General features: G+C 40.9%; 1 protein-coding gene across 2 annotated transcripts in view; it reads left to right on the forward strand.

Moving 5' to 3' along the window:
• The window catches only part of MRPS27 (mitochondrial ribosomal protein S27), a 73,511-nt gene that overhangs the window by 46,078 nt on the left and 3,200 nt on the right, over positions 1-24,233 (forward strand). For both annotated transcript variants that reach the window (XR_013993701.1, XM_081054448.1), the window contains exons 5-10: positions 8,342-8,456; positions 11,701-11,779; positions 15,253-15,368; positions 19,057-19,159; positions 21,235-21,377; positions 23,280-23,450. Coding sequence is in view for 1 of the 2 variants with exons in the window: in XM_081054448.1 (XP_080910574.1) it covers positions 8,342-8,456; positions 11,701-11,779; positions 15,253-15,368; positions 19,057-19,159; positions 21,235-21,377; positions 23,280-23,450 (727 nt within the window). In the remaining variant the exon portion in view is untranslated. The remainder of the gene's footprint in view (positions 1-8,341; positions 8,457-11,700; positions 11,780-15,252; positions 15,369-19,056; positions 19,160-21,234; positions 21,378-23,279; positions 23,451-24,233) is intronic.

Genomic DNA, 24,233 nt, shown 5'->3' on the forward strand with positions numbered 1-24,233 from the left:
GGATTGTATAACTGGAAGTAAGTCCAATCTTAACTTTTGCTTTAACCAGAGAATCCCTATGGATTCAACTTTTCCATGAATTAGAGAATCAGGACTTTTAAAACATTGAGATGCTTTTCTTCTTTATTAAAGAAAAATAATTTGATTCTTAAGAAATCCAGATTAGTGCTGAGCTTCCCTTCCATCAAAAATGCCCCTAAAGAAGTCCATAATCTCACATGGAAACATACAAGTCTCAACACCAGCTTAATTCTTCCTGCTTTTATGCTGCTGTGCTTCATCGTCCAGGCCACTCTCCTTTGCCTGCTCATTTCTTTTGTAGCAGACTTAATCCTGACAACTTCACTAAGCCTAGAATACTTCTGAAATTCTCACTTCTGTTCCTTTGTCTTCCTCCTTTTTGCTCTCTGAACTTTCTTTTCCTCAGAACTATTCTGATCCACAGCCTACCAGTGATTAATACATGTGATCTTCCTGTCTTAGTCACTGTATTACTCATGATTTTTGCAGACATTTTATCTGAAGTTTCTAGCCAAAACTTTAGAAGACATCGGGAAATGTTTGTGTCTTGTTAAAATTGGCTCATTCATTGCACATAGATTTCCTGTTCAAAACCAGAAATATTTCCCTTATCTCCACCCAAACCAAGTAGTTCCCACAACTTTATGTGCTTTTATAAATAGGACTGGTTCCAAGATCCATTTCTTCTCAACTTCCTGCTGTTCCTTGCTAACGACCCTCTCCCTTTAGCCTCACCTTGCCCTTGAATGACTCTCTCAGGCATGAAGCTCACCTGTGTGTCCAGCTTTAAAGTGGCTGGTGTGGCCCCATCAGGTGCTTTTGGGTGCAATTTCACTGACAGGTCAATTGTTGGCCCCAAAGACAGCCATTTTCTGCTTTTAGACCATCTCAAAGAAGGTCCCTCAGCAGTCAGTGTAAATGCTTTTTTTCTTTTTCCATTCTCCCCACAAATAATCCTTCCCTGTTACCCATATACATCACTTTTTGGAGGCTGATAAAAATAGCATTCCAGGCTTCAGACAAAGAACAATTGGCTTCATTCTAACTGGCTCCTTCCCTTTCTGTACCATGAAAAAAAGAGAAGCAGAGCAGAGTCAATCTAGGTGTTTTTCTTTCTGTCAGAAAGGAGGCGATGTCATCTTTAAGACTATTTGAAGTTAGAGGAAATTGGGTAGACCAACAGGGATAGAATAGAGATTACTTTTTCTATACCTGGCACATATTTTGTGAATAAGAAATATGTCTCCTAGATTGAGAGAGGTCAGTCGGGCAAAATAACAGCCAGGTCAGAGAGTAGAAAGATAATAATTTGGGGACATAATATCCTACTTGACATTACTTTTTTTCTGTTCCATGAGAGGACGTGAAAAATAGACTATTTCTCCTAGAGTAGTTTCTCGTATATCATACCAGTGTGTTTCCAGGTGAAATGCTAATGACCTCATTTTTAAACCCTGGATCTGACAAATTTAGACTTTGAGTCTGAGATCTTGCAAGCCCCTCTTATATATCTTCACTTCAAAAAAATGTGTTATTAAGCTGCATTTATTTAGCACTTCACATTTGCAAAAATCTATGCCTGTGTTATTCTCTACCAAAATCCACTTACTTATCACTCTTTTTAGAACGGCAAACAGGGATACCAGCAGGTCTAATAACTGTATGTAGGACTCAGAAAGTGACTTGCAAACTGGGTTTTAATTTTTTCAAATTCTTTTTGAAAATTGGCAGAATATAAATTATACACTAACAGATAAAAATGGTAGTTTTATTACCTTATTTGCTTTTCCTCTTATAAAAATAAATAACTGTGGGGTTAGAAAGAGATCCTTGAGGTTATCTATATAAAGTTTTTTTAAATTGGCCAGCCAATTTAAACCTGGAAAGATTGCCTACAAAGGAGACATTAAGGGATGTTTAGGGATGACAGACTGCTCTTACCTCTGGATTGTGGTGGTGGTTACACAACTGGACACATTTGTCAAAACTCATAGACCGATATACATTGAAAGTACAGTCGTACCTCGGTTTTCTTTTTTTTATTTCTTTTTATTTTATTTTATTAGTTTCAGGTGCACAAGACAAAGTAATACTTAGACGTTTATCATTTATATCCCTCACACTGTGTGGACCCCCTCCCCCCATCCGCTATCCCTCTGACATCGCACAGAGCCATTGCATTTCCACTGTCTCTATTCCTAATGTTGTACTCCGCTTCTTGTAGGTATATGCATACATATATATACATATATATATAAAATTATAGTTGACATTCATTATTGTTCAGCTTCAGCTTCAGTTGGACAGTGCAGTGATCAGGCATCTACATCATCCCTGAGGTGGTCTTCCAAATGGGACACGTGTCCATCGGATACCCTACAAAATCTTTACCACATTACTGATTACGTTCCCCAAATTAATTTTCAAAACCCCGTGGCCATCTTGTGTTTACCGACTGTTTTCTAATCCCCTCACCTTACCTCGGTTTTCAAACATCTCTGTTGTCGAACATTTCAGTTTACGAACGTTGTAAATTTTATGGATCTGTGGTATCATTAGATAGTAAAATTCATGCTAAATTTCCAGTCTTAGGGGTTGATTTTAAAGGTCTGGAATGGATTAATCCATTTTGCATTACTTTCTATGGGGAAACCGTGTCTCGGTTTTCGAATGTTGCAGAACTCGAATGGGCTTCTAGAACAGATTATGTTCGAAAACCACGGTTCCACTGTATGCATTTTACTCTTTGTGCATTGTATCTCTGTAAACCTGTCTTCTAAAAAAGAAAAAAGTATTAGAACGTTTTTTAAAGGACAATTTAAAAAGTCAGAGAATGAATTCATTGGAAATGTCTGCGTCCACACTGGTTGGCCATTGGAGGGTGAAATGTGTAGCGGGGGGAGATTTTTCCTCTTGGTGCTTTGTTAAGGGCACACTCCGGACCTGTTTGTCAGAAGTGAAAGTTAACTGAAGTTGCCTTATAAGAAGAGTAAGAACCTAGGATCTAAAGCAGGAAAGAGATTTTAATCTACTGATGCCTTTATTATCCGTTGCTATATTAGACCCTGCCCCCCTTGTTTAAACACTTGACAGACATATAATAGTCATTACAAAATTATCTCACCAAAATTTAATTTTATTTGTGGTAGTTGGCAGCAACTACTAATTGATTGATGAAAGCAGAATTTCCAGCAGGATGAAAAAGGAAGTTAATTATCCTTTTAGAATGAGAAAGTGGGTGTCAGTGTTTGAATCAGATTCTGGCTTAAATAATCATACACACCTTCTTTGGTTCTAGTTCAGGAAAGAGCTCAAACCTTTTAATAATTACTGTACACACCTTGCTTCATGAATGAGATCCTCAGGCCACAATCAAGCTTTGGAGGCAGCTGTATTTTCTGCTTGGCATTCTTTCTTTCCTCCCCTTACCCGCTCACTCACCCATCTCCCTGTCTGCCCAGCTCAGGGACTGAGGTTTCCATCTGTAAAGCCTGTTGCCACAGGATACAGAATTCAAATTCACGAGGGAGGAGAGAAAGCTTCGTGTGTGTGTGTGTGTGTGTGTGTGTGTGTGTTTGAGGATGGTGGCTCTCATGATCAGCTAAACGTTGTGGAAAGCTTGCTCATTCATATGGAAGAGCCAGTGCTGCCACTGGCCACTGGATGGTGAAGCAGATGAGCTCCAGGCTCTGGCATCTGTGCATTAACCCCGCTCAGCCAGGAGCACTTTTATTTGTGATACTGCAACAGCTGACGAGCATGGCCACATTTGCCGTCCACAGCAGCCTTTACTTGAATCCCGTAGAAGAAAGGCTATCCCACTTTTTTTTTTTTAATTAAATGATGAAATTGATTACAAATAGGAAATCCCATGTGACTTTTACACACAGTAAAGTACCTTCTATGGAATCATAGTAAGTCTCTGGTGTTTTTCTTTTCACTCTGAACTTCTTTTGTACAACTGCACCTCCCTTCTCAGCTGTCTCTCAGGTGGCCACGACCTCTGCCCCCTTGTCAGTTTTGCAGCCTGTGATTCTGCTCCCCTTCCTTCCTGATGACATCAATCTTGGACGAGCTATTGCTGATTATAATAGTGCAGGCAAATGCCCTGAAGAGTCCTGAAGACAGGAAGCTTCTATGCCTGCCATTTGGCCATGATTTGGCTTCCTAAGCAAGTTCTGTCTTCACCTGGAAACCCCACTCAGCACTGTGGACAGAGATCTCTTCAACCCTGGGATAGCAGCTTTTAGAACTAGAGTCAGGACTTGAGAACATCCTTCCTCATTCTCTCCTTCTTCTTTTGCCTTCCCTTCCTCCAAGAGATGCTCAGGTCTTTAGAATTAGTGTAAGTTTACTTACATTTTGTCATCTGGAAACTCAGAATGTGTGCTGCCTTCACGAGCACAAGCGTTGTTGGGGTTATTGGGGTTGCATTTGTTTATCTTTTCCACACTCACATGGTTTACCTCGCTTGGCAGACTGCTGGCCTGGACAATAATAAAGCTTCTCGAGGTGAGCAAACAGCTGATGGCATGGGGCACAGAGGGAGGGGACTCCTACAGTGATGCCTGTAACCTGCCAGGCCGGTGGTCAGAGCAGGCGAGAACAAAAGCCAGTCTGTTTGGAGGCAAACTGGAAAATCAGTGTGTTAGTTGTGTTCTTGTCTCATTGCCTTTCTCCTGGCTGAAAGGGAGAATGCTGGTCCAGCAGTCCACAGAACCACTCCAGGCAAGTATCTGGTCCAGAGACTTACCTGCCTATCATATTACCCCTGGCAGTTGTGAAAAATGATGCAATTTTATCTGTCTGAACTGCTTAAAAAGTCATTGACAGGAATTCTTTCCAATCTCACTATTTAAAGTTAGACCCTACTATCTTAGTGTTTTGAGTTGTTCATGGTCTAGATTGCTACTCCCATAAGTTGTGTGCTGATTTCTTTTTTGATACTGATGGAGGCTTATTTGCTGCCTGGCTGGGAAGTGCAGGAATTACATTTGGGGCAGCATGTTTCGTAATATGTGTGTTTCCCTCTTATTCCTAAACTGACTTCATGTTGTTACTTAGTTGAAATGTTTTAGTCATAGGTATGTATCTGGATTATTAGGTCTTAGAAAGCAGAGATCACACCAAGCAGCGCTACTCCAGGATGGGAGAGGGAGTAGACGTATTCAAGACCCTTCTGAGTCGCTGACAGATCTCTCAAAGAGCTGCAGTGCAGAGCTGATTATAGGAGAAGTATGAAGTGTTAAAATACAGCATGAGAATGAAAGACGTTTCTGTTCCTCTAGGCTGCAGTTAGCCTCAGAAGGTTAGCAAATGGCTTTAAACAGATTTTCATTTGAGCTTTGAAGGTCTATAGCTAGGTCCTATCAGTCTTTGTTATTATTGCTCAAAGCCTAGAAATGGTCTGCAGATCATGAGTAAGAGAAATGGGGGTTTGGCTGGATAGGGTCATGGTGCTCTTATTTTAAAGTCCATCAAAAAGAAAAGTCATAACGGTAGTGGTCATTGGAGACATCCTACAGCAGATTAGATTTTAAATGAGGATTAAGTTTAAAATAATCTTGGGTAAAGTTGGTAACTGACATTTTTAAATTTTGTTTTGTTTGTTTATTTTTAAAAGGAAAGTAGACTGAACCTACAACCACTACTACCAAAAACACCTCTAAGCAACTCGCAGTGCCCCTTGTGTCTTTAGCACTTAATGTCCCACCTTGTATCGTTAACCTTTATTTGTATACTTTGCTTTTGTAATGAGATTATAAGTGCCCCAAACAGGGAATTTACAATTCTTCTTATATACCATAGATGTTAACAAGATGATCAGTACATAATAACATTTAATACCTGTGCTGATTAAAGCTCTTTTTTTATTTGCTGACGCCCTACTGTGGGCTACAGATTGTGTCAGACACTGAGGAGTCAGTGTTGAGCAAGTCGTTCTCTGCCCCTACTTGCCCAGGGAGGTTACAGGATAACGAAGAAGCAACACCATCATTTAAGCAACAGAACTGCTGTCACTTGACTTTTTTTTCTTTAAAAAATAAAATTTACTTGGCCAAGTTTAATTGGCCATCATACTTTACATGTCAGATTTTTCAGAGTAACGAGGAAAGGAGCTCAAGTAACTCAATTGATTTTTAAAAATGTGAGGGAAAGCATGAAATAGTAAAAGATAGATTTTATTTCATTTCTATGCGCAGGATCTTGTTACATCTAGTATCTCAGGCACCAGTATGATGCCTTCTTCTGATTAGATCACTCTTATCCTGATCATAACTTGACTTATTTCTATCTTTATGCTTTTAAAGAGGTTAATTCTGTAGAGAAAGAATAAGAGGGACATTTTCCAGTCAAATCTAAGACATTTCAAAAGACTGGAGAGGGCTAGATGACTCTAAATCCATAAAACAGTTTCAGATCTTATCTTTGCCAAATCTCTAACCAGAGCACTAACAAATAGCCTAAATTAAATACTACTTCTCACTTCCTCTCTTTTTCTCAGTTTTTACTTTGGCAGAGAACCTATTCAGCAGGAAACTACTCCCAATAGCAGATGGCAGGAAATAGCAGGTGGCAGATCGAATAACCAGCCTCTGAAAAACACTAGTATTAGCTTGTAGCCCTGACTGTCAAATATAGCACAAAATCCTTTCACTCCAAATTGCTGTCTTCCTTTTTTGTTTTTAAGAAAACAGTTCAATTTTTGTGGGGCCCAGAGATTGATCTGCTTTCCGAATGGTTAAAAAAAAAGTGGGACTTCAGCTGACATGATAGGATGTTTGAGAATCCATCCCAATCAAAACAGATAAACAAAAAGAGGACTGGAAAGCCCTTTACAGAACCTCCTCATGGCCCTGTCTCTGCACCCCATCTCTGTTCTCACTCTGTCTTACGGCATGGATTCCCAGGAGCCAGGAGAAGTCACTCAACCCACAGTGTCACCAGTGTATGCAAACTCAAGGCAAGAGTAGCATCCAGAATTCCTTTCTGAGTTCCATTTCTTTGTGGGAATATTGTTACTACAGAGGGTGCCAAAAAAAAAAAAATGTATACACATTTTAAGAAAGGAAAATACTGTATTAAAATTGTAATAATATATACCAGTAACAAAAGATGAATACAGTCATGAGTATACATTTTTGGGGGACCCCCGGTATATACACCTCAGCTTAGACTGCTTAGGCCTTTTAAAACCATGTGGGGAGCAGTAGGAAGCAAGAGGAGATAAACTGAAGAGCTAGAATGCAGCTATGAAGAAGGCTATGGAATTGTGGGTCCTGAAGACCCTAAGGTTCTGAATGTTCAATTTGGCTTAATTTTTATTATTTTTTCTTCTTTTTTGTTTTCTTTTGGTTCAGTGAAGAGTATCCCAATCTCTCCTAAGTGCCGCAAGAACTATCAATATTATCAATATAACGCAAAGCTGATTTCCCTCTCTAGAGTTGCTATGTTATTATATTTTTCGTTTTTCTTCCTTTGTTTCATTTTAAACTTCTAAGGTGTCAGCTTCAGCTTCGCATCTCTGTTCTAATGAAGTATGTACTTACATAACCCCATGGTTAGTAGAACACTTTCCCAAATCGTTTGTCATAAATCTGAGATTGAAATTAGATGTTGGGGGGCGGCCTGGTTGCTCAGGCGGGTGGAGCTCTGTGCTCCTAACTCCGAAGGCTGCCAGTTCAATTCCCACATGGGCCAGTGGGCTCTCAACCACAAGGTTGCCGGTTTGATTCCTCGAGTCTGGCAAGGGATGGTGGGCTCCGCCCCCTGCAACTAAGATTGAACACGGCACCTTGAATTGAGCTGCCCCTGAGCTCCTGGATGGCTCAGTTGGTTGGAGTGCGTCCTCTCAACCACAAGGTTGCTGGTTCGACTCCTGCAAGGGATGGTGGGCTGCGCCCCCTGCAACTAGCAACGGCAACTGGACCTGGAGCTGAGCTGCACCCTCCACAACTAAGATTGAAAGGACAACAACTTGACTTGGAAAACAGGCCTGGAAGTACACACTGTTCCCCAATAAAGTCCTGTTAGAAAAATAAATAAATAAATAAATAATAAAATTAGACGTTGAATTAGGGAATATTAAATAAAGAATAAATTTTTTATAACATTTTTGTTTACTATTTTTCCTTCTCTTTCCCATTTCAGACTTTATAGTTAATCATCAATTTTTTGTCAACTGTTGACTTTTATGACTTTGGTCACCAGACTGCACATCTGTAAACATCTAAGAGAAGGGCCTACTGATGGCAGATGTATTTTGGCATTGACATTGAAGAGTTAACATTAGTTTTCTCTCCTCTTATACTTTATTTAGATTCCGACACAGCCCCAATTGCTGGTACCTGAGAGATTGGACTATCCACACGTGGATTAGGCAGTGTCTAAAATACGGTGCACAAGACAAAGCCTTATATACCCTTGTAAATAAGGTGAGTGCTTTCTTGGCCTTTGCAGCTTGTTCTTTGAGTTTAGATGATACGGTGTTTGAACCTATTATAGTACAGCAAAAATTGTGCAAGAAATACCTTTTTAAAATTTTTTACCCTCAGATATCCTTTTTAGAAATGGAGTTGGATTTAAATTAACCCTTTAAAAATAAAAATTCCTGTAGCTGCTGCTTTTTCAAGCATAGTGACGCAGAAATGGACAGGTAGAAACAAAGGTAGTTCAATCACAAGAACTCTGCATTAATTTCATTTTAGGGAGTTTTTGCTCCGATGACTTGGGCCCAATTCAACTTAATATATGTTGCGGACAGTTGGTGAGTGAGAGACATTGCACTGGGTAGGGCATTGTCTAAAAGATGAACAATATCCTGTCCTCGCCCTCAGGAAACTAAGATTTAATAAGGCAGATAAGCAGGTTTACTAATAAATCTAATATTTGGCCCCAGGGGAAGAAATAGATTAAATCCTGCTCGCTTCCGTTCAGAGTTTAATGACAGAAGAAGATTCTTATGGAAACAAAGCAAGAAGGGTCTAAAAAGTCAGAAAAGTCTGTCTGATTTTCTGCTGCTCCTAGTGTTTTAGTGGAAAGAACACTGGACAAGGCGTGAGAAGACCCAGGCTTTTATCCCGTAATTTCCACCAATTTCTTGTAACTTCAGGCAGGTAATTTATCCCCTGGGTCTTATCAGCTCTAAGTTAAGTGAGTTGTACTTGAACCAGTGATTTCCAACCCTGGCTGCCCTGTAGAATCACACAAGAAGCTTTTAAAATTTATGGATGCTTTTCTCCATCCCCAAGATTCTGGAACCCAGGCATTGGTACTTGTTTTCAGTGGGTCCTTTTTTTTAAAAAAATAGACTATTTTTTAGAGCAGTTTTAGGTTCACAGCAGAACTGAGCAGAAGGCACAGAGATTTCCCATAAGTCCCCTACCCCCGCACAGGCGCAGCCTCCCCCATTATCAACGTCCCTCACCAACCAGAGCGGTACAGTTGTTACCATTAATGAACCCATATTGACACGTCCTAATCACCCAAAGTCCATACTTTTACATTAGGGTTCATTCTTGGTGCTGTACATTCTATGGATTTGGACAAATGTGTAATACCGTACAGAGCAATTTTACCGTGTTTAAAATTCTCTACGCTCTGCCTATTCATCCTTCACTGATATCTTTTTAAAGCTCCCACGTTGATTCTAATTTGCCACCAGGGTTAAGAGTCACTGGCCAGTTGATTCTAAGGCTCCTTCCAGCTTGCTGTAATGACTTATCATTCTAAAATATTTTGTTTAAAAAATAAATAAATAAATAAAATAAAATATTTTGTTTTCTCCCTGCCCCGAGGGATTAGTGCTGATTTGGATGACTGCTTTTACGAATATAGGCACTGTCCATGATCTGCAACCTTTCAAACAGTGGCCTCTGGACATTTTTTCCATTTCAGCACACCTGAGACATCCCGTACAGCATACTAGTAACAGTGACTCTGTTCAGCAGCGAGTCAGAACTGGGGTTAGGACGAACAGACTTCTCCAGGGGAATGTGTATACTTGGGAAAAATTCCTCAGGTGTTTCTAGTGGTTGGTGGGGGAAGGATGACGTAGTGTGGGGAATGGTGGTTAATCCTACTGAAGTAAAATTTAAACAAACAAAAATATAACCATAATTTAGATTGTTAGTAGCCAAACTTGATTGCGCATGAAAGTCACATGGGAAGGTCATTAAACCTTCAGGTTTCTGTGCCTCATTCCCACAGATTCTGATTTATAAGTCTGAGGCCTAGGAATCTACAGAGTTAAATTCACTACTAGAAAATTCTGAGGCAGATGCTAACAGGTCCACATTTGGAGAAATCTGGATTATCAAATACTCAACTGCTCCTGAACAGAACATCCTAGGAGCTGGATTAGTAATATTTTGTTGGCATATTTCTTGGATCTTTAAAAACCAGTGTAAGAGACAAGAGATAACAAGTGCTGGAAAGGATGTAGCAAAGAGGAAACTCTTACACCATGTTGGTGGGAATGTAAATTAGTGCAGCCATTATGGAAAACAGGATGGAGGTTCCTCAAAAAATTAAAAGTAGAACTACCATATGATCCAGCAATTCCGTTCTGGGTATATAGCCAAAGGAAATAAAATCACTCTCTCAAAGAGATACCTTCTCCCCCATATTCATTGCAGCATTATTCACAAAGGCACGAACGACATGGAAACAACCTAAATTTGTATTGACAAATGAACAGATAAAGACAGTGGTATATATATGTACTAGAATATTATTCAGCTATAAAAGAGGAGATCCTGCCATTTGTGACAACATGGATGAAACTTAAGGGCATTGTGATAAGTGAAATAAGTCAATCAGAGAAAGACAAATACCCTATGATCTTACTTATATGTGGAATCTAAAAAAGCCAAACTCATAGAAACAGAGTGTAGCATGGTAGATGCCAGGGGCCGGAGATCGGGAGAAATGGGGAGATTTTGGTCATAGGGCACAAACTTCTAGTTATAAGATGGATAAGTTCTGAGGAGCTAATGTACAACACGGTGGCTATAGTTAACAATTCTGTACTGTATACTTGAAAGCTTCTGAGAGAGTAAATCTTACATGTTCTTACCACAACCACAAAAAAAATGGTAATTATGTGATGTGATGGATGTGTTAATCAACCTAATTGTAGTAATTATTTCTCAGTGTAATGTGTATTAAATCATCATGGTGTACACCTTAAACTTATACAATACTATATGCCAATTATATCTCAATAACTTTGAGGGGAAAAACAGCCTGAGGACCAAAAAATGCTACATAATGTGATAATGTGTGCTTTCTCATGGGAATCCATTTTTGCATTGATATTCATGCCTCATAAAAAGAATCACTGAACCCATGGCACATGTGGGGGGTTTGGTGTGGTTTGTTTTTTTTTTTTTTTTAGCTAGTATGAGATGTTAGAATTGAGTTTTATTTTTCATGTATCAATTGTCTTATATCAGATACGCCCTCACAACTTTCTTACCCTGACCAACAGTTCCAATTACCAAACCTCATGAGTCACAGCTTCTATTTCATTGTCACAGATGCTGTAAAATGATAGTCAAATATTTTAAAGCTAATGGTGGCAAGTCTTGTCCTGAATAATATATAGGCATGTATTATAAATCGAGTTAAAGTGGATATTTTTCTCTGATTTTCCTGTCATTTTCATTTTCATTACAGGTTCAATATGGAATTTTTCCAGATAACTTTACATTCAATTTACTGATGGATTATTTCATAAAGAAGGAAAATTACGAAAGTAAGAAATGAATCCCAGGTCCATGTATAATGAGGCTTCAGCTCCCAAAGGGAAGTAAATGTAGTCATTTGCCCTTTTTTGTTTCTTAATGACATTTTACATCACTCTTTCAGTCAGAAATAGATTCGTGGTTGATTTATTATACCATTTGGCCAGATAGGAAAATCGTATCCAGGTGTTTTTTTTTCCTGAGTTTCTCAAGTTTATTTGTTCATGTCTCTTTAGGCAAAGAACAGTGAATTTAGTTAAGCAATAAACGCTGCCTGAGCTTCCGTGGCTAGTTAAGATTATAGTGATGCTGTTATTAGCTTGCCCTTTTTTTAGCATCAGCTAACTGTGTTTTATTTAAATCACAGTTGTTGTATTGTGTAAAATATAAAATCAGTTGACTTTTCTTAGGAAACACAGTATACTGTCTATGAAGGAATGTCATTTGCCATCACTAGGCTTTTATTTCCTCATCTGTAGCATAAGTGGATCCGTCATCTCCGAGATACCTTTACCCCCGATTCTCTGAGCCCATGAGATTAATTTAAAGTAACTTTTTAGCTTCAGCTGCAATAAGGAAGGTCAAGGAAGGATAGGGATTGCAGCAGACTGCAGAGCGCTCAGGTGGGACCCTGCCGGTTCTACTGCAGCATGCTTGTGCTTGCAGCTCCGCAGACAGTGAGGAAGGAAAGAGGAGGCCTTGCTATTTTTGTAAAGACACACAGTGGCTCTCCCCTTCTACCGTTTCATCCAGGCTTGGTACCGAGGAGCCATGAAAGAGCCATGCCTGTGCTCGGGGCGTTACTACCTCAGGAACATGGTTGTGGGCTGGTGGTCACTTACATGTTTATGACATCTGTGATCCTGTCATTGGATTCCATCACCTCATCCCTGCACGCCAGCACCCTCGGCTTATCCCATCACATCCGTACTCAATGATTAGGCTGGGCACTGGGCATCTCCGCCCTTCGTGTGGGCTCTTCTCTCCTTTCTCTCCTCTGGGTCTCTGCTCCGTCGTCTTTCTCATCGGACTTGCAGTTGCTGGCTGCCAAAGGATGTTTGCTGCATATTATTTTTTGAAATGTTATTAAATCTTGTCCATTTCTTTCTCCATTTTAAACATGCATTTCCTGAATTCAACTAAAAGATAATTGGCTTTTACAAAATCTAATTTTCATAACCTAGTCTCTGAACATCAGATTTAAGAATCCATATTACTGTATCATTGGAAAATTATGTAGAGGCAGTTTTCTCTCCTCACTCTCTCTGAAGGGATGGTGGGAGGATCAAAGGAATTCTTCCCCCCTAAATACGGAGTAAATAATTAATATTGAGTATTTTTTAAAATAAAGTTTTGATAAAGGCTATTATTATTATTTGGCAAAAACTTAGAAAATAATATACTTTTTATTGTTGTTAGGATAGGAAATATCAAAGTACATAAATGATTATGGAAGAAAAGGAAATTAATTATCCAGGCCAATCTAATTTTACTTCCCCAGTTGACTGAAATGCAGACAATAAATAAAAGACAAAGTCAGTTTGATTTATTTTTCATGTGTAATTTTGGATTCAGTAGTGAACAGTTGTGAAAACTGAGTTTTGTTTTTTTGTTTTTTGAACTAGATTTTTAGCTTTAACTGTGTTCTTTAAAAATACTGGTTTATTTGGATTTTGCTTTGTTTTTGTTTTTAATCTCTTCCGGGTCCTCATTTTGCTACTGACTGACTAGATGACTCCCTTGTCTGCCCGTCTGTCTCAGTTTCCCCACTTGTAAAAAGAATATAGAAATTCTTGCATGTGGCCTCATTCAGAACCATGACAACATGTACAAAACCAGCTGGCTAGGAACAGCTGCAAACCACTGTTAGCTCTTATAATTATGAGTGTATGCAAAAAGCAGTGAAGAGAGCAACTCAATCAATTAGTCAAGAATATTTTTGGTTCCTGTTATGTTGCAGGCACCGCATTTTAAACCTCTAAATTCTCATTTTAAACCTTTAAATTCTCTAATTGAACAACAAACATTAAGCAAATTAAGGAATTGTTTGAAGGATTTTCTTGGCTTCTATCTGTATTGTGGAATATTGAGGGAAAATAAAAATTTTTCAAGGTCTGATCTCCTATGGCCAGCATTCACGTGGAAACAAATATGTTGTATATTACACTCAGGAGCTTGTAATTTATGAATGAGCATTTTCTTTTCCCTTTGTTCAAGTCTTGTAAACTGAACTCAATTATCCTTTTTATAGTCATCTGTTTTCTGTCTTTGAAGTAATACCTGGGATTTAGAATTGCCTGTAGCATTGTCCTCTTTTGCCCTACCAGGAAGAAGTTCCCAGTACACAGAGTGGGGCAGTCAGCCCAGCCCTGCTCTGCTTGTCAGGATGACCTGGAAAATATAGTGGTCTCCTTCCTGTATGCCTCGTCTCTTCTGTCTGACGGGCATGATGACTTCAATTTGCTTCTCAATTTTTGAGGCATTTTCATGTGTATTATCTTGTTGGGTATTTCTTTTCTGTATTTGTTGGACTGTCCAACAGTTTTTTTTTTTGGGGGGGGAGAAGGTGAACAGGCCTTTTTTATTGGGGAACAGTGTGTACTTCCAGGACTTTTTCCAAGTCAAATTGTTGTCCTTTCAGTCTTAGTTGTGGAGGGTGCTGTTCAGCTTCAAGTTGTCCTTTCAGTGGAGGGCACAGCTCAGCTCCAGGTCCAGTTGCCATTGTTAGTTGCAAGGGACGCTGCCCACCATCCCTTGTGGGACTCAAGGAATTGAACTGGCAACCTTGTGGTTGAGAGCCCACTGGCCCATGTGGGAATCGAACTGGCAGCCTTCGGAGTTAGGAACACGGAGCTCTAACCGCCTGAGCCACCGGGCCGGCCCCCTGTCCAACAGTTTTTTGAAGTAGGTGGGACAAATGGTATCTTATTATTAGAAGATGATGCTAGATGAAATTCAGTGGTTTATTCAATGTCCTCACGGACAAGGGTGCAATGGCACCTGAGTTAGTGCATACTGGTATGTGCAATAGAAGCTAAAAGTTTGGGAAAGACCTAATTTGTAGAAGAACTGGGACCAGAGCCCACATTTTTTACTTCTTAATTCTGCCTGTTTTTGTATCACACCCCACTTTCGTTTTCCCTCCCCTCTCTCCCGCTCCACCCCCAACTCCAATTCAAGCTGTTGTTCTCAGTCTAGTTGGGGAGGACGCAGCCCCCTGGCCCGTGTTGGTGTTATGAGCCTTGCACTTCCCCCGGCTGAGGCAGTCGGTCGGGAGCTGCTAACGGCAGCTCACATCATCATCTGGCCACTCACTGAATCGAACCGGTGACCTCGGTGTTAGGAGCACAGTGCTCCAACCACCTGGGCCACCCCGCCCCCCCACACAGCCCACTTTTTAAGAGTGTTTATACCGGTAGTTACAAATTTGATGATGTTACCTGCAGCTAATGTCCTCTCGTTTTTACTTTGATTGTTTTGTCAGATGCTCTAGCTGTGGTTTTTGAGGTCATGATGCAAGAAGCCTTTGAAGCACCTTCCACTCAGCTCCTCTCCCTCTATGTTTTATACCATTGCCTGGCAAAGAAGACAGACCTCACTGTAAGTGATCTACCTTAAAGCAGTACCAAGGGCCTTAGGAAAAGCAAATAGCAGCTGCTCCGTAGGGATGAGGTGGCCAGAGGCAACCTCGGCTCAGAATCTTCCAAGAAGGTATCTGATGTGCAGCTCTGTGGCCATGTACAAGCAGGAAGGAGTGTTCAGTCTGTACATTGTAGTTACTGGCTCCTAACAAAGTGGAAATGGATGTCCCTCCATTCAGGAGAATCTCCCGTGAAAGTCCTTATGCACATTTTGAAACCTGAGCTAGGCTAAGTACACCCCAGATATTCAGAAATGGGTCACTGATAATCAGTAAGAGCTGGATGTGGCATAGCAAAGAAGCAGTGAGGTAGGTGACTTTGACCACAACCTCGGGTATTAAATACCAATTATTTGTATCAGTATTTTCCTGAGGTTACTCTGGGTCAATCCAGAATACTAAGTTTTGGTTTTATCCCTTAGTTTAGGTATTTAGTCACTATTTATTGCTATTCTAAGAATAACCACAATAACTAATATTTAAGTAGCACTTACTTTATACCAGGCGGTGTTCTTGGTGTTTCAAGTTTATTACTGCATTTAATCCTTACAACTCTATACAGATGAGAAGAATGGGGCACAGAGATGTCAGTTAACAGCATGAAGCCACCTCATGAAGCCAGGGACTGTGGTCCCGTAGTCCACCCTTAAACCTCAAATATAACATCAAAAAAATCCTACTTTGAGTAGAAACTGAAAAGGTCATCTAGTCCAGCCTGCATTCTGAAGAATGTGTGGTGTATTTTGCTTTTCTAAGATGAGTGTTACAGCCTATGCATACACCATATTCACTAGTTCATCAAATATCCATTGAGCATCTATGACATTCCATACATTGCCAGTGCTATTTATAGAACGGTGAGCAAATATTTCCTGCTTACAATCTATGAAAAACACAGGCATTTAAAAACAGTCAAACAAACACACAAATACAAAATTATGACGATACAAAGATGTCTGTGAAAAACCTAGTATTGTAGGGAATCTTTGTTTGTATTCTAAACTTAGATAGGTGAGTAGTCTTCCTTAAAATATTTCTTGGGTTAATATTTGAAGGATGAATAGGAATTAACTGGCAGAAGAGGGAAAGAAAGTCTAAAAAGAGGAAATAGCATGTGCAGGAGCCCTGGGGCAGATGGAACATGGTGAACAGAAAGGGGCTGGAAGAAGATAGGAAGATTATCAGTGTTGCTGCCACAGAGAGATGGTAGGAAGGACGTGGTGCGAGACAAGGTTGGAGAGTCTAGGTTGTGCTAAGGCACATCGTCTTCTTCAAAGTACTGAGAAGCCATTGAAAAGTTTCAGCAGCATGGAGAGTGACATAATCAGATTTGTGTTTTGAAAAGATGCCTCTGGCTGTAATGTGCATAAGAGATGGGAGCAGGGGTGCTATTAGGAGATGATTTTGGTTGTCTGAGCAAGAGGTGATGGTAGTGTGGGGAGCAAAACGTGGTGAAGTTGGAGAGTAGCCGATGGACACATTTGGGAGGCAAATAACATGGTGAGGAACTAGATATGGAGGCAGAGAATAGGGGTCAAATCTTATCTCCTCCATTTCTGACTTGTGTATCTGGACGGAAGAGTCGCCATGTGTTTGCAAAGGGAACTCTGGAAAAAGGCTAGGTTTTATGAGGAAAATCATTAATTTGGCTTTGAACATGCGCATCTTGAGATACCTTTGAGACAATCAAGAGATTTCATAAGAGAAATTGGGATCTTAATGGAAAAATCTGGACTGGAGATATAATTTATACATTCACATGTAAATATCTACAAATGAGCCTCAGAGCAAAAAGGAAAATCAGGAATGTGTGGACCACAAAAACCACGGGAAGAGAGTGGTCTACAATGTAGAATGCTTCTGAGGAAGATGAGAACTAAAAAGTTCATTGTAAAATTTAGTGGTGTGAAGGCACCAAATTTCCTGTGTTTCCGTAGAATAATGGAGCAGGAACCAAATCAAAGTGGATTGCAGAGTGAGAGTTGCGGAAAGGAGGCAGCTTGTGTAGGCAAGTGTTTTGAGGTGTCTAGCTGTGAAGGGGAGTGCAGCAGAGGGAAGAGGAGAAATGAGGGTTTGCTTTGTATTAATGGGAAAGGCAGACGCATAAAATGGAAAAACCTTGAGGACATTGGTGAAATAGCACCTGACTTAGTCTGTAGTATTACATACGACAGAAGCTAACAGCTTGGAAGAGACCTAATGCTTTAGCCATGGTTGCATTATGCTCAGACAAGCTTCAGAAAACCCTCTAGGACATTGTTTGTTTTCATGCATCTTTTCAAAAGCCCTTTTGGAAGTATCACCAATCCAGTCAGCGTCACCTCCCTGCTCAGCCCCCAGCTCAGCAGGGATGCTGCCTACGTGGATTTTAGTGCCTAGTGCATTCTGGCACCATAGATCATTTTCCCCTAAAGAAAAGAAAAAATGTTTTTAAGGTTCCCTATTTATTATTCACTGGGCCCATTTTCATACAGTTCATATGGGAGGAAATCAAACCTCACAGTGATTTGCTTTTGAAAGTGAAATGACCTGATCCTTAATTACCAGCAATTTTACTTAGATGCAGGCAGAAGTGCCTGCAGAGGTTTTGTGTTTCTCCCAAAGTGTTTGCTTTTTTCAGACCTTGAGAAATTACACTTTTATTGCACAAAGGCCATCCCAGTGGAAAGGTTTGGGTGCCATTAACACCTGGGGTGCCTCACTTACACACCCGGCTGGCTGGACTTCCTTCATTCTCTGCGTGCCCCCCCCCCCCCCCCCCCCCCCGCGACCTCTGAGTGCAGAGACCAGGGCAGGGGCAACCTGAGCTTTGTCATATGTATTTCCAAGCCCCATCAGGGCTCAGGCTTTCGCCTACTCATCTGGCACCCAGAAGATCACCGCTCGTGTCTGGGGAATTGCCGAGGCTCTCCTGTGGGCCCTGCTTTTCCAGAGAGCCCCCCGCCCCCGTCACTGTTGATGCCATTCTGCAGCACGCTTAACAATGCTTATGGTTTTGCCCCTTTTTTCTTATGTCTCAAAAGGCTCCGAGTTTATTGAAGTATAATTTTGCACCCTGGGTTGAAAGAAACGATCACTAAGTGTTTCTGATTGCCTAATTTATTTTTCAGAGCCACTAATCTATCTAAAAGCAACATAACGGTTGTATTTATTTTAACACTGTGAAGTAGGAGTCTTATCATTGCTGAATTGTTTAAAATTCAAAAGCTTGCTCCATCACGTCAGAGCGTGTGAGTGAATGTGGGGCTGACAGCGTGTTACATCTGTGTTGATTGTCTCGAGGCAGTGTTGGCCCAGAGTGTACTCTTTAGTTTTGGCTTGTTTTGCTTTTCTGATTGTAAAAGGAGCTCTTGTTCATTGCCAACAATTTGGAAAGTAATGAAAAGTACAAAGAAAACCAAAATTACTCATAATTTTATAAGCCAGAAACCTGTTAACATATTGGGTATTTCTTTTCTGTATTTGTCGTTAGACATAAATACCTTTTGCTTAAAAAATTGGGATTATAATCTACTTACAGCTTTGTTGTTTTGCTTTTTTAACTAAATGCTATACCATGTCCTTTTTCCTCCTTGTCAGTAAAAATCATGTTTTTGCATAACATATTCGTTGGTTGGCTGGACGGTGATCTGGTCTCTTGTGTTGCAGTGGGAAGAGGAGAGGAACTTTGGGGCGTCCCTGTTACTCCCCGGCCTAAAGCAGAAGAACTCAGTGGGGTTGAGTTCCCAGCTGTATGGCTACACACTTCTTGGTAAGCTAAGTGATCCTTACAAATACTGTTCTTCAGGGGTAGAACGAACGCATTCTTCTAATTCGTAATAAAATTATCATTTGATTGAAATTTGCTAGTGAAATTCCTATACAGCTTTCATTTTTAGGCAAAAAAAAAAAAAGAAAGACTTTGATGGCCTTACAGTTATGACATAAGAGAATAAAGAGGGTTCTAAAACCTGTCATCAGTGGTGCTAGTGGCAGTAGATTATTTTAGTGATAATCAAGGTGAGGAAGGACTAGAAAAAGGAAAGTTCTAGCCTTGTTTTGGGAGAACCAGCCAGTAGAATCTTCCCCAGTATTAACAAAGACCTTTCTCTTTCTAGAGACGTTAAAGTCCAGGAAGTGAGAAATTAAGAGTTAAGGCTGAAATCCTATCCGTGGGATTGTTTTCGGAGGGAGGGGAAGAAACTAAGAGAGCACAGCTAGGAGGCTTTGGGAAAGCAGAGAGAGACTCATCAGAGCAGTGTGACTGTGCCACGTAGGGGGAGGTCGCTTTACTCCAGTGACCCAGTCGCACTGAAATCAGACTGCCCTCTAGACAAAGGCTTCTGAGGTGTGGCCTCAGAACCTGGGCTGTGTGAAATCTGGGCAAATCAAATTCAACATTAAATGTGCATTAAATGTGCCCTGTTTTACAGAGGTTTCTTAGATGCATATTATTCTTTCATTCTCTCTCTTAAGTGATAGGCATTTGAGAAAGCACCTTTTCTTGATTACACATGGCTTCTGCTTACCTTGGTTTTCTGAAAATCATCCAAGTTATAGCAATTTGGCTGCTTCTGAAGTGGATCTTCACCAGCAAACTGCAGTGTGGCTTTCTTGGATGCTAATTCTGACATAAACTGACTCAGAGAGGAATTTCAGAATTTATCAGACTGGCTATCAGACTAGCAAAAGAGATGACCACTTTTTTAAAAAATCACCTTCTCCTTATTTGCCATCTACTTTTGATGCTGATTTATATGTTTTTGCCATCAGATTAGTATTCAGGACTGTTATGCTGCAGGAATTATTCAGGACGTTGTCGGGGCTAAGAATATTTACTTTGTTATTGCTTCTAAGCAGGGGCTTTGGGACTGGCGGCCATCAGATCAAAAGCTCTTTGCTTTCATTGTATCAGGCACTGTGTACGCACTCCCATGGAAGCAGCTTCCCAGAGTGTGACTGCAGTCTAGCCCCAAGCATCTTAAAGGTCTAAAATTATCTGTCACCTGATAAGCTTGGTATATTTATGTCCTCCTGCAGCTTTCCCAAATCCTTCCCAGGAAAGATGAGCGAAGGTGGATTTAAGACCTGGCCGCTCAAGGTGACTTTGGTCCTTAGTGCAGAAATGGTTTTTGTTCCACAGGAGTGCAGAGACCGTCCCACTCCCGACCCACGGACCCTGCTGTCTGGGGTCCATATCTTGAGCTCCAGTGGGGGTGGTTTAAACTCCCAAGAGAGGCATTCATGACCTGAGATCCAAAAGGATGATGATTTTATGATTAAAGTGTTGATGAAGCTCGAATAAAGGAAAGAAGAGCAAAATGAGGGCAGTCAATGGCGTGTTTTAGAGCATTTCAAAAAATGTCAAACATTTCCTGGCAGGGAATGTTGCAGATGTTGACAAGATTTTCACTGTAGGGAAGCTGTGGAATTTATTTTTCTGGGGAAGATTTTGTTCTTAAAACAAAAATAGTATTTCAGTTGCTTGACTTATTTTATAAGGGTAGCCCCATGTAGAGGCAGATGTATCAGCCTCTCTACATTTCCCTCAGCCCTGTGATTCAGACCTCCTCATAATCTCACCAGCCCAAATAAAAAACAGAAAAACAAGTTCATAAAATTTTATATTAAAAAACATATACAGTGAAATTTACCACATTCTGCATCATCCATCTGAAATGTCACCAAGGTGCTGGATTGGGGTGAGGCTCTTTGTACAGATTTAAAATGCTCTTTCTTCGTTTCTAGAACTGCCAGCTGAATGTTCACTCGTACTTTCAAGTCCATAGTCTCAGACATGGTAGGAATGCTTGCCTCAGCTTTCTTCATTGTTCCTTTTGGCCACAGGAAAGGTAGAACTGCAGCAAGGGCTGCGAGCCGTGTACCATAACATGCCCCTGCTGTGGCAACCAGGCTACCTTGACAGAGCCCTTCAAGTGATGGAGAAGGTGGTCTCAGCCCCGGAAGATGGAAAGCTATGTAAAGAAGCGGTATGTTCCTCAGCTCTAACTCAGTGAGCTTTAGCCCTCTCCTGTTCCTCATAAGTCAAGCTTGGAATTTGTTTTCATTATTCACCCCACCCCAACTTTCTTTATTTCTGTAGAATCATGTACTTATTCAGTTGAAAAGGAATGAAAAACCACAAACATTCTCAATGTTACTGATTAAAAAAAAACACTAGAAAATAAGATTAATAATCGTTTTTACAGCTCACTGTCTAGGAGGAAAACTATTCTTCTCCCTTAAATTTCAAACTGAGTTCAATAAAATACTGTACACCCCCCAGTAAAATCCCAGTGACAGCTCAGGAGAGGTTAAGATTTAATTTGAAATTTTTGGCTTTTCTGTATGTACCCTTGTAGTCCTAGAAAACTGCATGGTAATTTTTTTCCCCCCACAAAAGTCAAGAGATGAATGTGGGGATGGGAGCTGGCACAGTCTCCCTCTCCTTCTATTAACCCATTCTGTGGTGGCTGCGTGGTGCTGGGGGGACCTGGACCAGATGTTCCCTCCGAAGTTCTGAGGACTTCACTTTGCCTGCACTTGGAAACTGTCCTCCCACCAGCCCCAAAGCTCATCTCTCTCAGTCACCTAGGACTCCTGTCCAAGCAGCTTTCATGGCCCAAGTGAGGCCTGGAAGGACATTGGTTGTTTCATCACCGGGGGGTAAAAGCTAACTCTGAGCTTCCTGTCTGTGTTACCTTGACCCTGATCACTGGCACTCACCGCTTGGCTTTCATTTCAGTCATGAGATACACAAGTCTGGTGCCGGTACTGGCTCCAGTGAAGCATTACGTTCTTTGCCAGGCGTTTATAACAAAGCGTACACATTTTTAAATATATGTTCATATTTAACACTGCTATAGTCAGTGCTAGTGATTGGAAATACAAAATTATACATAAATTGGTTGGCAGGGAAATATTCTTTTCAGTCTGAGTCAGATTTGCATTCTTTGTATTCTGACTTGACAGGAATGCGATTTAGGTGTCAGCAGGAGTGGGATATGTGTCGGGTTTGGGTGTAATGTATGGGTAGCATTAAAAGGCTTGGGGGTAGGGGTCTTGTTCTAATGTGACATGGACAGACTTAATCGATTTCCAAGCAGGTGCTAATGCTGGCCTTGAGGTTCTTTCTGTGCCATCTCTAATGATTAGGCCCTCCGTGGGTCAGGGGAAGTGAAAGTGCGGGGGAGAGGGGTCAAAACAAAAATAAACCCTCTGTTTTGGAATTTACTTACTTTCTGGTCACAGAAATCACCTCGTTAAAATGAATTTCATGTGTGCCTGTCTGGTCTTTGCCAACAGCTTATGGGATTGTGCTGATCCCTAATGTAGAGCTACCCTGTGAGCTCAAATCTTTCTCTGAAGGAGGCCCTCGCCTGGGTTCAGCGGCTTCACCGTGGTGCATTCACAATGGCCCTTTGTTGGTTGTGGTCTGCGCTGGTTTTGCTTTCCCTTTCTTCCTGGTTTTGCTTTCCCTTTCTTCCATTTCCAAACCAATTGAGGAAGAAAGACCGAGTGTGTGTGGGCTGGGAGGGGGTGGAGGAAGTGTGGGGAGGTGTTCTTTCCTGCCCCTTGAGCATAAGTTTTGGATTCCTACCTGGTTGAGTAAAGGTGAAATCAAATGCCTTTGTGCTGATTCATGTACAAATAATTCTGAGCTTGCTTATTTGTACCATTTGTTTGTACTAAGTTTCCAATGCCATTCAATATGGTGTTTTTAAAGTAAAAACATGTAACCATTTTTATTTCCTATAATTTTATAAGATGAAGCTTCTCATGATTTTCTAGAGCCCAGTTTTTCCTTCCTTTCCCTCCTCCAGCCTCTCTTCCCAGTGCGCTGTCAGGGCCACAGGCTGACTAGCCCCCTGCCCCTCTTTTCTGCTCCACAGCTCGAGGTGCTGGACAGAGCACTGAAGACTCTGACTGCTCCGGCCCCTGCGTCTTCAGAGGAGCAGCCCCAGGAAGGGGAAGACAGCCAGGACTCGGGAAACCTGGCGGAGCAGTCAGACGTGGAGGAAAGTGAACAGTCCAGGCTTCCCCAATACCTGGAACGATTTAAGGTAAGTCACACCTGAACTGGGTCCCTCTCAGCTGTGCATTAAACGTACTTCTATGCTGTGGTGATAGACAAGCAACCCTTTCATGCATCAGTGTCACACACAGAGCATTAAAAACTGACTTCCAAAATTACACTTTTATTGCTTCCTACAGGAAGTGGTCTTAAAAGAAATAAATGGAATGTCTATGTTCCTTTTTGTACTTGAGCTAATGGGTCACCATGTTGTTCCCCAGACAGCATGTCATTACCCCCTCATCCCTGTCATGTGCCTGATGGATAGGTAATATTATAGCTTGTCCCCTCAGAGCAGTCACCTGACTCCATCACCGGGTGGAAAGGGTCTGGTTGTTTCTCCATATTGCATTAAACGTGCTTGATAATCCAGAAACGCAGGTAGAAATTACAAAGCCACATTTAAGTATGATGGAAATAAGATGCAGTCCTCTTCCCTTTGCTCACCTTTGGCAGCTTTGTGTTGTGTACTAGGGCCATCTGAATTGCTCTCTTATACTACATGAAGATGTAAACAAGTTTCCACTGTTTCTTTTCAGAACAGCCCCGAGCAGTCAAGCCACCTTTGGTAGCTTTCAACTGTGTGACCCAAAACGCTCTAATCAGAGTCAGGAAGAAGAGCCTTGTTCAAAGTTTAATCCCTTGGCCTCTTTCTTGCTTTGTTCCTCATCTATTTTGTGCAAAGAGAAAAAAAGTACTGCCTGAAGGAGAATTCTTCATATGAAGCAAAAAATATTTCCATCCATGCCAGCTGATCTATTGTATCACTTTG

Source organism: Rhinolophus hipposideros, assembly GCF_964194185.1.
Source record: "Rhinolophus hipposideros genome assembly, chromosome: 7".
NCBI lineage: Eukaryota > Metazoa > Chordata > Mammalia > Chiroptera > Rhinolophidae > Rhinolophus > Rhinolophus hipposideros.